This window comes from Brassica napus, chromosome C2 (genome assembly GCF_020379485.1).
Source record: "Brassica napus cultivar Da-Ae chromosome C2, Da-Ae, whole genome shotgun sequence".
Classification (NCBI taxonomy): domain Eukaryota; kingdom Viridiplantae; phylum Streptophyta; class Magnoliopsida; order Brassicales; family Brassicaceae; genus Brassica; species Brassica napus.
Window position 1 is genome coordinate 2,351,912 of NC_063445.1, and position 15,527 is coordinate 2,367,438.

Consider the following 15,527-nt stretch of genomic DNA (forward strand, 5'->3'; position numbering starts at 1 on the left):
TGAGGAATTGGTTGCACAAGACGAGCCTGGTGTCTACATCACTCTAACACGCTTAGCCGGAGGTGCTAGAGACCTCAAACGTGTCCGTTTCAGGTAACAATCACAATCTTATTTGCGCCTAAAAAGAAACAGTCAGTTATTTTGCTTGACCGTTTTGTTTTGGATAACAGCCGAAAAAAGTTTAGTGAGAAACAAGCGGAACAGTGGTGGGCAGATAACAGAGGGAGAGTTTATGAACAATACAATGTACGAATCGTTGACAAATCCAGTGAGGAAATGCCTCGCTGAAACTCTTTAACCACTTCTCTTATTTTTCTTCCACGCCCGAGTCAGGTGAGTGCAGGAATCTCGGGATATAACAACAGGTTTATAACATATATATAGAGAGAAAATTAGATGTTTTTAAAGTGTTGACGTGCTTCTTACGTTGTAGTTTTGGGGGATTTGTGTGGATTTTGTTGTGAGAAGGTTTGTATATTCTTTGTGAAGAGAAGAGTATTTGTAAGACAGATTGATTATAAGGATCAACGTGGCAAAGCAGTGACTGGTTCAAGTGTTTGATGCAATCACACATAAATAAAGGATTCAGATTGAAAAGAGGACATGAAGTTGAGGGCATAGAGCAAAGCAGTGACTGGTTCAAGTGGCTTTTCTTCTAGCCTTGCTAGGACATGTAGGAATCTAGAGTTCATACTGAAATTAAAACCTGATAAGAGTAGCATTTCTTCTAATTTCTGCTGAAGTAATACTAAAGTTTCTGTATGTATGATCAGTAGTGTTGTTTATGTATTCATAGTAAAACTAGAATTACAAGTCATTTGTTTAGACAATTCTTCCAAGCCATCAAAGAACATGGAATCATGCGCATATGTACGGTTTCTTTCCTTCTCAGCCTCAGCGTAGTAAGGCTGCGGCAATACCAGCAACAACCCCAACAGCAGTAACAGCAATTCCAACGCCAATAACACCATCTGCTTACAAAAAAAAAAATGTAAATGGTGATTTTAATGGATGAGCACAAGAGTTACCATCATGTGGTTGTTTACCTTTCACAATACGGTCCTCTATAGCCGTCTTTAGCGTCTGAGCCTGTCCCCACTCTGGTTCGACCTAAAAAAAGCATCCATGAATACATCAACAACAATAAAAACATTCTTGACTATCCATATGGATAAGAGATGCTCAAACCTCCAAACACCGTTCTATACATTCCCGGCTTCTTGAAAAGTCGCCGCTTCGATAGTAACCAAGAGCAACGAGATATAGCTTCTCCCTTAGATTCATTGGACTCGTATCACTAACCACCGAAGCTGCAAAGCAAAGCAAAAACATATTGCTGTGATCAGGACCATATCTAAAATTTCGAAGGCTATATAGACAACATTTCTTAAGAACTTAATTTTTTTTTTTTTTTTAAAGATTTTATACCTTCAAGCATTGAGATCCCACGCTGTATATCAGCAGGCGTCTTTGAATGAACAAGAGCCCATGAAAGACGCATGATGCATTCCTTTTTAAGCCCTTCGTCTTGGCCTTTCTGAGCCTCTGCAAGCTCTTTCTCACATCCCTGAGAATGAATGGAACAAAACGCCTTACAAGTTACACATACAAAAAATCTGTAAAACATGTCGTGATGTAGAGGTTTCTATGCGGTGGATTTGACCAGCGAACAACAAAGGCGAGAATCATAATAAAGTTACCGAGATGATGTCGGTGTCGCACAAGGGGAACTCATCGGCGGAGCCAGAGGCAGCGCCGGAGAAGAAGCCGGAGACGGAATCGAAAACTTTTCCTATCGTCGCGTCCATTTCTTGTCGCAGCTGCAAGAGTTTCTCCCGACCAGAAATAAAAGTTATGCCTTAAATTTGAGTTTTTTTTTATTTTTAAAAGTTATGCCTTAACACTAATTAAGGGTTATTTTTTTCTTTAACTTTGCCAGCTTGTATCATCAAACTTTGACTTTATTTAAGGTTTAAATCTTTTTTTTTTATATTTAAGGTTTAAATCTACTATTACCTTATTTTCAAACAAAAAATATCTACTATTACCTTTTATTTTTTCTTTAACTTTAGTTTATTATATTATAAAAATATATTAAAATAGTATATAGATAACACTGCACCCAGTAGTTTTATTTGTATATAACAATTCATATAATACCATTTCGAATCAATTTATAAAATTTACAATTGATTAACTAATGGTATTTTTAAAAACAATAGCATAGATATTAATAAATATTTTTCTATGAGAGTAGAAACTCATACATTTTGATGTATACAATCATTGTTTAGTTTTTCATAATTGTTTTAATATTTTTTTTATCAAACTATTTTAATATTTTTATCTAAGATAATCATGTGTAAAATAAAAATCTAAATATTTTTTTCCTATAAACAATTGTCTAATATTCCGAAAGAAATTATACTCTACTATATCTGTTTTTGTAAAAGGTGTAGAGGAAAACATATCCCACCTTGACCAGAAAAAGAGAGGAAAAAGAAGTTAAAAAAAAAGAAAAGAGAGTGTGGGGGGAGAGAGAGAGAGAGATGATGGCTTCCTCTTCCTAACATTGACCAACCTCTCTTTGTCTCTTCCTTCCTTCACTAGAGAGAATACGTTAAGCGTTAGACAATTCTCTTTCTACCTTCCTTCCTTCCTTCCTCCTCGTAGAAGAAGAGAGAAAATCTCTCCGCCCCCTTAGCGTTTCTAGAAAAATAAAATAAAATCTCTTTCGGCCAATGGGTGAATAGATTTGTTCGTTTCGTTAAGCGAAAGCAAGCTCACATCAAATGGAGTGGGTGGGGAAAGCCGTTAGGAAGGAGATCGAAGGTGTTGGATTGTGCTCCGGGACCGTCCGATCTCACGATTCGTCTCGAAATTTCGAGAACGGACTTACGGAGGTTTCGGAACCGGCTGATCTCGCGATGGGAGAAGGGGGATCTCAAGCGAAGCAGCCTCGAGTTGGTAGGAGGAGGACGAGGACGCGATCTCGAGGGGAGATCATCACCTCTGAGGTAATAAACGATGATGGAGTTGGGGAGGAATCTTGCTTTGGAGGGAATGTTGATTTGAATTGTGGTCCTGTGGAAGCCACCACCACCCTAGGTTTGGATTTGAATAGGGCGTTTGATTTGACTACTGGCTTGGATTTGGATTTGAATTTGAATGAAGGTTTGGGGTTGGTTAATGTGAGCATCGATTACGAGGAGGGTTCTAGAGTCAAGAGGAGAGGGTTTATTGACCTGAACATGGATGCGAGGTGTGATTTGAGTCCACACAAGGAAGGAGGAGGATTTGATTTGAACTTGGAGGCTAACATGGATAACAATGACATAGTTCAAGAAACCAACATGCAGGGTCAACAAGAGACTGAAGAGTATAAAGAAGTCCATGTTGCTGAAGTATCCAGCGTTCAGCTTTTCGAGGAGATAGGGAAGCAGGACGTTGTTTCACCGCAGGATCTGAATACTCCTGAATCTAATGGGGCTGAGCAGGATCTTGATCATGATGCTAAGACTGTTGTTGAGTCTCTCTCTGATAGGGAAGAATATACATGTGGCAGGAGGAAGAGGAGAAAAGCCTCGGTGAACTCAAAATTCACGAGCCAGCCTCGGTTGAGAAGAAGCGCTCGTAGAGCGTTAGCTCGGTTTTCTACCAGTAGCGCTATTACAGCTTGCTTAGCTGATGAAGTATCCCCTTCGCCGTCGGTTAGTAGTCTGACAGAGGAGAAAACTTGGGTCGTTGAAGGAAAAGCAGCTGAGGATCTTTCTGTGCCTCCGCCAAAGGCTGAGTTACCTCCATCCTCGCGTGTTTTGAATTTAGATGGTCTTCCAATTCTCAGTGTCTTTTTTGTTTATTCTTGCCTGCGGTCCTTCAGCACTTTGCTGTTTTTGAGTCCCTTTGAGCTGGAGGAATTTGTGGAGGCGCTGAGGTGCATGTCTCCTAGTCTGTTATTTGATAGCATCCATGTTTCTGTTTTGCAAATATTGAGAAAACATTTGGAGAACCTCGTTGCTGAAGGTGACCCGTTTGCAATTGCTTGCCTGAGGTATGAATACTTTAGTTTGATTTCTGTTATATGGACATGAAGCTTTTCCTGTTTTGGTTCTCATACTTTTCTGGTCGTGTGTGTTACATGCAGGAGTCTTGACTGGGATATGTTGGATGTGGTTAATTATCCCCTTTTTTTGGTCGAATACCTGCTGTTTTCTGGTTCTAAGGACAACCCTGGAGTGGATCTAACTCGGATTAACTTTTTCAGAAATGAGTATTTCAGACAGCCAATGAATCTGAAAACTGAGATACTTGCCCGTTTGTGTGATGATATGACAGACACTGAAGTCGTGAGATCAGAGCTTAATAAAAGATCTGTTGCAGCTGAGTCTGAAATGGAAATTGATAGGAGGAGAAACACAAAAGTGCGACGCAGAAAGAGAAATATGATGGAGCTGCCAGATGATGATTCTTTGAATGGTGAGGCTGTTGATGGCTCGTTTGACCCGAACAGTGACGACTGTTGTTTTTGCAAAATGGATGGGAACTTACTGTGCTGTGATGGTTGTCCAGCTGCCTATCATTCTAAGTGTATCGGTGTTGCCAGTCACCTTTTGCTTGAGGATGACTGGTACTGCCCTGAATGTTCATTTGACCAGCGTGTACTAGGATGGAAGCCTGAAAAGCAAATTCGAGGAGCAGAGTTTCTAGAGATTGATCCCCATGGCCGAAAGTACTACAGCAGTTGTGGCTACTTATTGGTGTAAGTTTCTTTCTTTGATTCTCTTCTCTAAGAAGGGCTACTGCATGATCTCAGTGGAATCAATTTTGTGGATTCAGCACTATAATTTTTTTTCTTAGTAGAAAAATACATTTTTAATGAGTAAGAGCAATTTTTGTTGCCTCACCTCAGTGGTACAACTTTGTGATGATGTCTGGTAAGCACTGTAGAGGCATGTTGATTGATTATGTGCCACAGCTCATAAGTGAAGGTTTTAGCTTTAAAAACACTTCCCTTACTTTAGCTAGCTGGAGGATAAACTTAAATTATGCAGTATTAACTAATATATGCATATAACATAACACTGTAAACTATGTATCCCACTAAGTTGAATTGCATGTTTACCCTTGGTTTTAAATTGCAGTCTTACGCTCTATGCATGATGTGCAATCTTTCTTATCATCTACTTCTAAGAACTTCTTTCATATTCTGATTGTAGGAGCTGCTACATCTCTTGATAGATTGTCTGATGTTGTCCCCTATGAATTTGCAGGATAGATACCGACGGCACAGGCTCAGTGAACTACTATCATGTGAATGATGTGATCCTTGTACTGGAGCAGCTCAAGTCATGCGGTAGTTTCTATATTGGAGTAATAGGCGCAATTAAAAAGCACTGGGATTTCCCTGGTGGGCTGAAAAGAACAATCAGCGGTGTGAATTCACAAATATCCGTATGCTTGGATACGCCAGCCAAAGGAATGATTTCTTCTATTGATGGGTTTAAGGCTCCTCTATCAGCTCCAGAGAAACAGCCAACGTCTGGCGTTAAGAAAAAGCTTGAAGAAGGATCCAGTAATGGAGGTTCACGTAATCATTGTCATAGGACTCGTCGGAAGATATCAGATTCAGCTACTGGACTAGATACTCTTAATATGAGTTCTGAAGGATCTGCTGAAACTATACAAAATGGTTCTGATGTCCAGAGTCTTCATGAGCCAGGACCATCGAGCATTTTGGATGTCACGAAAGAGCCAAATTCGAATATCCATTCGTCTTCCCATTATTTGGATAGAATAAACAAAAGGAAAGGAATTAGACTGCAGAGCGAGTCAGGCTACAGAAACCAGTACATATTTGCTGAGATGACTACAGCAATTTCTAAAGAGATGACACGGAAGTCACCTATCCGTACCAGTGATATGAGATCTGATGAAGAGATAGCTTCTGCCCAGGTGAAGACTATATTGATGAAAACCACCAAATTTCAATGGCGAAACATCCAAGGCCTCTACCTAGATGCGTGGAAAGAAAAATGTGGATGGTGTCTTTCTTGCCAATCTGAGGATGCCGGGAGCAAGACAAATTGCTTGTTTAACATGAGTCTCGGGGCTTTACGAGGTCCTTCGGAAAGTGAGATTGCTAACAGTCATTCCATCGATAAGAAAAGCCCTCTTATGACTATCATATGCCAGATATTATCTATGGAAAGTCGATTGCAAGGTCTTTTGGTTGGTCCATGGTTGAATCCACAGCATTCCAGGATTTGGCGTGAACACATTCTGAACGCATCAAATATATCAAGCTTAAGACATTTATTAGTTGAAGTAAGTTTTTCTCAAGTTACTTCCTCCTAAAATATTCATGTTACTCTCTGTATCATCGTATTGACTGCTGCTATGTAGAACTTTAGTTTTGGTTTGCTTTCTTCCTACTTGAAAAGTTTGCGGTAACAGTTTCTATTCAATTTTTTTAGTTTGCCTAGGGAAGTTGACTGTCTTTAAGTGGATTTCTTGAGCGCTTGATTTTTGTGTAGTGCTTTAGTCATTAATCTTGGTGTGCATCAACTCTTTTTGTTTCCTAATGAAGATTTTGCGAATAACCTTTGCAGTTAGAGGCGAATTTGCATCATCGTGTTCTTTCACTTGAGTGGCTAAACCATGTCGATTCTGCCATTGAAATGGGCTCATCTAGGCATATTCTCACTTCAACGCGATCATCGTCAAAGACTGCTATTGGTAAAAGACGGGGGACATTGTTGGAGTCTGGGGTTAACCCAACTGCAAAGAAAAAAGGTGGATTGACCATGTGTTGGTGGAGAGGCGGCCGACTTTCGCGGCCATTGTTCAACTGGAAGGTTTTACCTCGCTCTTTGGTCTCTAAGGCTGCTAGACAAGGTTTACATTTTGCTCGTTTGTTCTTGCTTTCGCCTTTGTTCTTCTACTGTCTTAATCTATTCTTTTGTTCCTCCACTTCCATTTTGTTGTTTCATTCTTCATGCACTCTATATTATGCAGGTGGAAGTGGGAAAATTCAAGGTATACTGTATCCTGAGAATTCAGAGCCTGCTAAGAGAAGCCGACGTGTTGCCTGGGAAGCAGCTGTTGAATCATCTACGACTTCAGAGCAGCTTGGTTTTCAGGTAATATAAATTTTGGTCTAACTGAATGTTATTCTTGTTTCGTTGGTATTGACAAAAAAAATATAAATGTTGAAGTTACAAAAATATACAAATGTTCTGTTTCCATTTTACCTACGCATGAATGTAGGCGATATTAGATCCTACAAGTTTTTTTTTCTACTCTAATTATCAAATTGCGGTAGAATAGATTTATTTTTTAAGTTTGTCATCGTCATGTTTATTTTATTGACATTTGTAGTTATACACACTGATCATTTGTCATGTACCATAGTCTCCTTAAATTTGTCTACATGTAGGATAATTTTTTGGTGTTGGAAAATTTTTAGTTAACAATTTAGTGATTTACAGGTGAGGACATTCCACTCTTACATAAAATGGGATGATATTGAAAACAGCCATCTTCTTCCTGCATCGAACAAAGAATCTAAAAAATCTGCCAGGCTGTTCAAAAAAGTGATTGTTCGTAGGAAGTGCATAGAGGAAGATACTGTGAAATATCTCCTTGACTTCGGTAAAAGGAGAAACGTTCCGGATGTTGTGTTGAAGAATGGTCGCATGATTGAAGAATCCTCGAGTGAAAGAAAAAAGTTCTGGGTGAATGAATCATATGTGCCTTTACATCTTGTGAAAGGATTTGAAGAGAAAAAAGCTGTACGAAAAACTATGAAGTCAGGAAGCTCTTTCAGACATTCTGAGATAGAAAAAGTACGGAAAAGGTCCTCAGAGGGAAAAGGATTCTCATACCTATTTGAAAGGGCAGAAAGATCGGAGTCTTCTTTGTGTGAACAATGCAAGAAAGATGTGCCTCCGAGGTATGTACTTGTCACCACCCCTTATGCCTTCAGAAGTCATTGTCTTCATTAGCACATCAATCTTGTCACTTGTCTTAATCGCATTATATTTTGACCTACAAACATATCTTTTTAGATTTTTTTGTTTGTTTGTTGAGTAAAGATCTTTCTCAACTGCCTTCTGATCGTATTTGTTTTTCTTTAATGACAGTGATGCTGCGTGCTGCCACATCTGCAAACGTGAGTCTCTCTTGCTGTTTGGCTCTGTAAAATGTTTTTCTATTGAAGAAGTTATGCTTGTGTAGGTAAATCTAATATATCCAGTCAGAGCTCTTTACTGATATTAGCTATGATAAAAATTTCAGGATTATTTCACAAAAAGCATACCAGGAGAGCGGACAAGGAAGGAATGTACATTTGTCTTCCATGTAGGAGTGAAGTGCAAGCAAAAGAACAACCCGGCGGACGGAAAAGAGGGCGGCCCCCAGGCAGTTTCTGCAAAAAAGTTCGAGTTCAGAAACAAACGCATAAAAAGGTCATACCTGCTCGCAAATCAACTCGGCTAAAGAAGACCAAAACGTCTCTGGGAGAGAGAATATCCGTTAGGTTAAAGAATCATAAAAAGGTTGTTGCAAGCAAACCATTGCGGCGTTCAGGTAGGAGACCAAAGCATGTTACTCGGCTGCAGGATGAAAGTAAAGTTCCTGGAGGGAGTAAGAAACGGAAACTGGAGACCAAAAGAGGCAGAGGCAGGCCTAAGAAAGTAAAACAGGAGATTTCCATAAGGAAGAAGAGAACGAAAAGAGCCTTAATCTATTGGTTGAATGGACTCCTCTTATCCAGAAAACCTGGTGATGAAAGGGTAGATAAGTTCCGGGAAGAGAGATATTTTAAACCTGTGGAGAACTCGGATCCTGATCATGATCAACCTAAGTGTCGTTTATGCGGCTTGTCTGACTCTGGATCAACCTTCATCTCTTGCGAAATGTGTAAAGGTAATCCAAATCATCTTTTGGTTCACCATGATTTAAATTCCAGGACTTGGTTTCCATTTGTTTCTCAGCACTTATTTCTAAATATTTATCTCTCTTTTGCTGTAATGTTTGTAGAATGGTACCATGGAGATGCATGTGGGATTAACGAGAAGAATTCAAGTATGGTGATTGGGTTCCGGTGTAATCTCTGTAGAGACCAGTTACCTCCCACCTGTCCACATGAGATCTCTACTACATCCGATGTCCCATCCTAAGCTGTGAATTTGTGAATGGCTGATAGAATATTCTTAGGCTAGGGGATTAGATGTATCTTGGAGATGTCTATACAATTATGGGAGAAGAGTATTGAGTAGAGAATCAAGGAAATGCAGAGACAGAGGAGGACACTGTTTGGTGGGTAGTATGAAGTTAGTTTGGCTTGTAACTTGGATGAGTAGGTTCTAAAGTGAAGTGGTTGACTTAGAATTAGAATGAACAAAGAAGGGGATTCAAGAGTTGATTTATTACATGATTTTTAATTTGCTTTTCAGATTGGAGGGGGAGTCAGTAAACAAAGTTAATGTATTTAAAAGAATATGTTGAATCCATTTTCTATCTAAATCCATCAACAGTGATGTGTTAGCGTCCTAATAGTAATTTTGCACCCTTCTCTTCATCAAAAGGAAGTTACTTCGCTCCCATTAGGTACCAATGATCAGCATGTTGACCAATGTCTCTTTTTTTTGTAATGTGCCTGAGATCATTACGTAAATGTGGAAGCTCTCAACTTCTTTGAACCAATGTTCTTAATACCGGAGAGGTAACCGAACCAGAAAGTTTTTGGATCATAGGTTAATATGGTTTGACCGGATTCAACTTGGTTTGACGTGAGCTGCCTGAGATGGTACTTTGCCAACTCCTTGTACTTTTCTACCACCCCAGTTAAGCATACGGTCTGTAAAAATTGCAACACAAGAATATTTAACACCCCAATTAAGCATACGGTCGATAATTATTGGTATGCTTAAAATATGCGTAGTAATTAACATTTTAGACAAAAACAAATAATCCACACGCCTGCGGGTATATGGATATATACCGATGGCTAACGAGCCTTAGAGTAACCCTCTTTCCGAAAGAGCAGATTTCAGTGCTTTGAGTGAATCATCCATATCTTCTGAGGATTATCTATCATAGGATCAACCACTAACGAAATTATCATCCTCCCCGTATAACTTAAGAAATGTATCAATAATGCAACATAAACCTAAATCCCAAATGCATGCTGCTTATCATGATCTTGCAAAATGGTGATATGGAGTGTAGTTGCCCAAAAGTCAATACAAAGGTGGTAGTGATGCGAGCACAATTTCAAGATATACAGTCCTCAAAGATTTTCTAGATTTTCTTCTTGTTTTACAAAGATAGATTTTCTATATTTTTAAAGTAATTTTGTATATTTTTAAGAGACATTAATTACAAATATTTGAATTTATTAGATTTAATTGGTGGAGAGTAATTAGAAAGTGTATATAAAAATAAATAATAAATTAAACTGTAAACATTTATTATATTCTTAATAAGCGTGAAATTTCTAAACAATCTTACTTTCGAGAACAGATGTAGTAATTGAATGCATTTAATTGCTAAAAGTACTTGCCATGTTGTTGAACATATGCAGTTAATTCATTTGGGGGACATATCAATAACTGCCTACAATTGGATAGTAATAATTTTCAATCAAATTTGGGGTTCATATATATATATATGTGTGTCATTTTTTGTAGTATTTATACACTTTATTCTTTCAATTAATATAAGCAATTGGCTAAAATGGAATGACCAACTTTTAATGTATAAAATATAGGAATCCGCTTACAAATTCCATAGAATATGTAAAAATAAAATTTATTACAGAATTCATGCATAAAACATAAACTTTATACGAGAAAATAAGCATGATAAAACGATTACTTTTTAATTGGTTACTTATAGTTACATGTCACATCCTTGAATTAATAACTAGATTTTCAAAGGGAGGGATAATTTTTGATAAAATTGTGTTTCTCTTTATTTAAAGTAGAATTGGGCATAAAATCCATAACCCGAAATCTGAATCAAACCTAAACCAAAAAAATTGATCCATACTTAGTCTAAAATGTAATAATAACAAAATAGATCATGTACGAAACATATTTGAACCCGATGTGTTATTAGCCGAATCCGAACGGTAACCCAAAAAAACCGAAAAACTAAAAGAAATCTGAATAACCAAAAAAAATCCGAATAACCGATCCAAATGTCAGAAATAGTCACAAATATAAACATTTGAAAAATAAATATATACTTCAAATATTTAGTTCTATATTTATTTGAAATGATATCCAAAGTTAAGTATTTAAATTTTAAATAAGTACCTTAAATATCCAATTCTATATAAACATGTATTTATTTCTTATGTTTTATTTTTAAATTTTGGATTTAACTTTGGATATATTCAACCCGAACCGATATAACCCAAATCCAAACGATATATGATTACTTTGTGGGTTTTAGAATGTGAAACAAATTAAAACCAAAATTGATGTGTTATATTTGAACATGATCCGTACTTACAAATTTACCTGAATGAGATCTAGTATGTAATATAAATTAAAACCAAAATTTAAAATATCCAACAGGTACTCGAACACTCAAACCTAATTTATAGTGTGTTTTATATTTTGTTCAATTGGTTTTATATTTGATAAATATTTACATGTTTGTTGCAATAGCCCGTAAAACTATACTCATAAAAATATCAATAATAACATGTTCTACCATATCATTAAATATTAATAGTAGCTAACTATTTATATTTTATTTCATATGAAACTATACTCATAAAAATATCAATTCTTTATTGGTTAATTTCTTATATATTCATATAATTTAAATACTGTTGATATTTTATTAGACTATAAATCGAAATTTCTTTATTAGTAGTTTAAAAATTGCATTCTTTAGAATTATGTAGTTTTGTACATTTAATCACTCCCGTGATTTGTTAACATTTAAAAGGGACTATATTATTAGAGATCCTTTAATAAATATAAATGATTAGGTTGTTGATTTAGCAAATATCACGAATATATAGGTGTGCATAGTTTCGAATGGTTGGTTGAAGATCAAATAAGTTCTAGGCAATTATAGCTTTGCAATCTTTTTTATTTTTGAATTATCGGGTATATGTTAACGTTGAACCTGGAATCTAGGGTGACAGTTCAATTGAAACTGAGGTTCGGTTTGGTAAGGAGAGATCCGATTATCTTTTTAGTAAGGACTCGAATTTGTATGGTTTAGGAATGTAGTTAAATAATAATTAAGGCAGTGGCATGAATTGTAAATTAGAAGATGAAGCAAGGGTTATTTTCAAATTGTACTTCAGTTTTAATATATTAGATGCTTTCTAACTCATATTAAATAGGACTGAAAAATGAGATATCTAGAATCCTTGACATTTTGTATGCATTTTTTTTTTGTTCAACAACTATGACCGGGCCAATTAAACAAAACATTTTTAGACCAAACAAATATTCATCAACACGTCTACAGGTTTATACAAAACAGATACCAATGGCTCTCACAAGCCTCAGAGTAACCCTCTTTCCGAAAGAGCAGCTTTCATGTCTTTGAGTGACTCTTCCATGTCATCACATATCTTGTGAGGATCCGGTATGACTGTAGGGTCAACAGCCATCGAGATTATCATCTTCCCCGCATAACTCATGTAATGTACCAACAATGCCTATCAAACACACAAAAAAAGTGTCGGAAGAAAAAAAGTCAAAAAATGCGGGTTCACAAGCAAAGAAAGATAAAACCGGATAGGTAACTTTTTCATATACAAACCAGACATTTTCGAACAAAGTTGTTCTTATAATCGTCTTTTCATTTTGATCAAAAACTTGATTTAAGAAAATGAGTAATTGACAAAAAAAACTACTTACTTGTGATTGTCCATAATTACTTGGAGCAATGTAAGCGATAGGATGGCCACGGAAACTGATTTCCTCCATTGGACCTATGACGTTTGAAACGCATGTAGTTAAATTTACCACCGGTCGGTTAAATATGGCTGCTGCTGCCTAATATAGTGACAAAGATTACGTTAATATTGTCATTTACTGTCCCGAGAGTTGCAAACAAGTCTCTAATCAATTTTACTGATCACTTTGTTTACCTTAGCTCCAAACACTTTTAAGATGAGTTTGATGATAAAATACACTAGTGCAGCGAGATAAGAATGCTTCTTTCGAGCCATCGTGGATTTGGATATCTTTAGATAGACCAAAGGATCGGTTTGTAAACCGATGGAGAAGGGCAAAATAATAAAGCTGAAGTAGTTTCCCCATCTGCATTTTGAGTCCTTGGTCATCATATCTGCCAAAGGCTTTAATATACATATTGCTCGTTAGTGACAACAATAAAAGTTTAATTTTGATGAAGTGTATATATACTAAATATGTCTCTAACCTTGAACCCGATGTCCGACCTCAGATTTACTGTACAACCTGCACGGAAACGTAGTTTACTTGGAAGATGGTTCTGATTCGATGTCAATACTCCCTCCTCCTCATTCTTCTTACCTTGTTTATCAAGAAACACCATATTAATTATGATTAGTGAATCGTTAGAAAAACTTAAGTAATACTCTATTTCTCCATAATGTAGTGTAATTTGGTGAAAAACTCAAAGATTAATAATTTTATTTCTCTAAAAAATATTTTAAATATATAAATTAAAATAATTTAATCAATCATAAAATGAAACTATAAAATATAAATGGTTAAATATCTTTTAATAAAACTAAAGTTAACATAAAAATGATGAAATATTTTTCATTTTTAAATAAGAAAAATCTTCTACAACCCCATTTATTATGAAGTGGAAGGAATACATCATATGTTTTTGAATTTAATGTTTACCATAAAGTCGGTTCAAATAGCGAGAAAGAGCAGCTTGTGTAACTCCGAGTAGAACATCATTGATAGTCTAGCAACAGAAAAAGAGACAATAAAGATCCACTGAAAATAGAACAACTTTTAGTTATGAACATAAACCGTAGCGTACCATGTTCATAGAGTTCTTTATAAGTTTAATGTCATCCAAAGAGATAGTTCTTCGATAAAATCTCGTTGGATTCCTCCTTACATCCGCACCACCTTTTAGAGGTGTCTTTGTATCCTCCAAAAACAATATAGTCGCCAAAAGAAGCAACATATCTACAACGGTGTTCCAAATCAGTCTAGTTGTAGAACCAACGTTGAATATAAACCTTAAAAACCAGCTTTGTTTTATAAGTCCGTGCGGGACGGTTTGACGCCGTTTCAAGGAAGGAATAGCAGTATTGTCAGGGTCTGATGTCTTATGGGTACATGCGAGCATGAGAGAAATCAAAGACATTCCATCTCCCAATGAATGGTGAGATCTTATTACACCGACTGCTTCAGCATCTGAGGTTTTTACGTTAAGGATGTGCATGTCCCACAAGGGTCTTGATCTATCAAGAGGAATCGTCGTGAGACGTGAGATGTAGTCATCGACGAAGCTTTGTCCATCTTCACCTATCTCTTCTGGGTCTATGTTTGGTACAGTTACATGATCTTCTACATTGACCTGAGTCTCTATCCATTTGGCACCATCCTCACTCTATGAAGTTAAGACAAACGGTGATCAAACACAATCCAATCCCAAGTAGAATTTTAGGGGAAATTATATATATATGTATAAGGATCCTTCAAGACTATTTAGAAGCAAGGTACGAAGAATTTTATAAACATATATTCCCCCATGTTTCAGTTAATTTGATGTTTAATTTTTTCTTTTTTTGTCAACACAATCAAATATAAGTTTATTTTTTTCTTTTTCTCAAAATAAATGATGTTCTTATTATTCTATAAATATTCAACATTATTTAAGATTTATTACCAATTACATACTGTATTTTTATTTGGTTGAGTTAGAGTTTTTTAATGATATTTTATACAATCAAAGATAAATTGTATTAAAATAATAATTTTTAATATGTGTGTATTAACCTTAAACATCAAATAAATTAAATAAAATAGATGGGAGTATATGATGTCTTAGTTAAAATTAAAAAAATTGAGAACCAATTATATAAATATTTGAAATATAATTCTATAACAGTAAACTTTTAGATTTTGGTCATGTTCAGATCCATTGTAATATGTTGGTATAAGTTGGTACCAGTTTGGTGGAAAAACGAGGATGCTTGGAGACATTATGCTTCAAGGCATCAAGAAGGACGTCCAGACAGAACTTGGTTTTGAATCCCATGATGGTGACGGCACAGTAGTCTACCTCTGGAGATTGGAATACACGCGCCATCGGGCTGAGCGGCTGCTCCTCCACCTCCTCCCCCTTACTAATTCTGACTTTCATCTTCGATGTATGTTTCTTCTCTCCTCTTCTACAGTTATTTATAAAGTGAATCTCTCCTCTTCTACAGTTCTTTATAACGTGAATAGGGGCATATAGTATGAAGACTATTTTGTTTCTAAAAAGATAAGTATGAAGACTATAGGAACACGCCATCCACTTAAATGTTTACACTTAGG

The 15,527-nt window shown here is 36.3% G+C and overlaps 3 protein-coding genes and 1 long non-coding RNA gene across 4 annotated transcripts; 2 read left to right on the forward strand and 2 right to left on the reverse strand.

Annotated features, from left to right (window-relative positions):
• Nucleotides 1–2: 2 nt before the first annotated feature.
• Nucleotides 3–559, forward strand: LOC125581432. The gene is made up of 2 exons (XR_007319033.1): nucleotides 3–93; nucleotides 171–559. It is a non-coding gene; the product is annotated as an uncharacterized LOC125581432 (long non-coding RNA).
• Nucleotides 560–674: 115 nt separating this feature from the next.
• On the reverse strand, nucleotides 675–1,909 carry LOC106380802 (mitochondrial fission 1 protein B). The gene is made up of 5 exons (XM_013820631.3): nucleotides 1,701–1,909; nucleotides 1,429–1,567; nucleotides 1,189–1,310; nucleotides 1,047–1,110; nucleotides 675–971 (listed from the first exon to the last, which is right to left on the reverse strand). Exons 1-5 carry the CDS (start codon nucleotides 1,806–1,808, stop codon nucleotides 895–897), a joined length of 510 nt encoding a protein of 169 aa, XP_013676085.1. The 5' UTR covers nucleotides 1,809–1,909; the 3' UTR covers nucleotides 675–894.
• Nucleotides 1,910–2,478: 569 nt separating this feature from the next.
• Nucleotides 2,479–9,555, forward strand: LOC106377811 (DDT domain-containing protein PTM). The gene is made up of 9 exons (XM_048746847.1): nucleotides 2,479–4,051; nucleotides 4,145–4,759; nucleotides 5,271–6,324; nucleotides 6,609–6,894; nucleotides 7,015–7,139; nucleotides 7,488–7,951; nucleotides 8,142–8,170; nucleotides 8,296–8,925; nucleotides 9,040–9,555. Exons 1-9 carry the CDS (start codon nucleotides 2,793–2,795, stop codon nucleotides 9,177–9,179), a joined length of 4,602 nt encoding a protein of 1,533 aa, XP_048602804.1. The 5' UTR covers nucleotides 2,479–2,792; the 3' UTR covers nucleotides 9,180–9,555.
• A 2,830-nt stretch (nucleotides 9,556–12,385) lies between these two features.
• LOC106452647 (wax ester synthase/diacylglycerol acyltransferase 7-like) lies at nucleotides 12,386–15,519 on the reverse strand. Its single transcript, XM_013894806.3, has 7 exons — nucleotides 15,157–15,519; nucleotides 14,017–14,595; nucleotides 13,872–13,938; nucleotides 13,420–13,532; nucleotides 13,127–13,336; nucleotides 12,894–13,031; nucleotides 12,386–12,691 (listed from the first exon to the last, which is right to left on the reverse strand). Exons 1-7 carry the CDS (start codon nucleotides 15,502–15,504, stop codon nucleotides 12,536–12,538), a joined length of 1,611 nt encoding a protein of 536 aa, XP_013750260.2. The 5' UTR covers nucleotides 15,505–15,519; the 3' UTR covers nucleotides 12,386–12,535.
• Nucleotides 15,520–15,527: the final 8 nt, after the last annotated feature.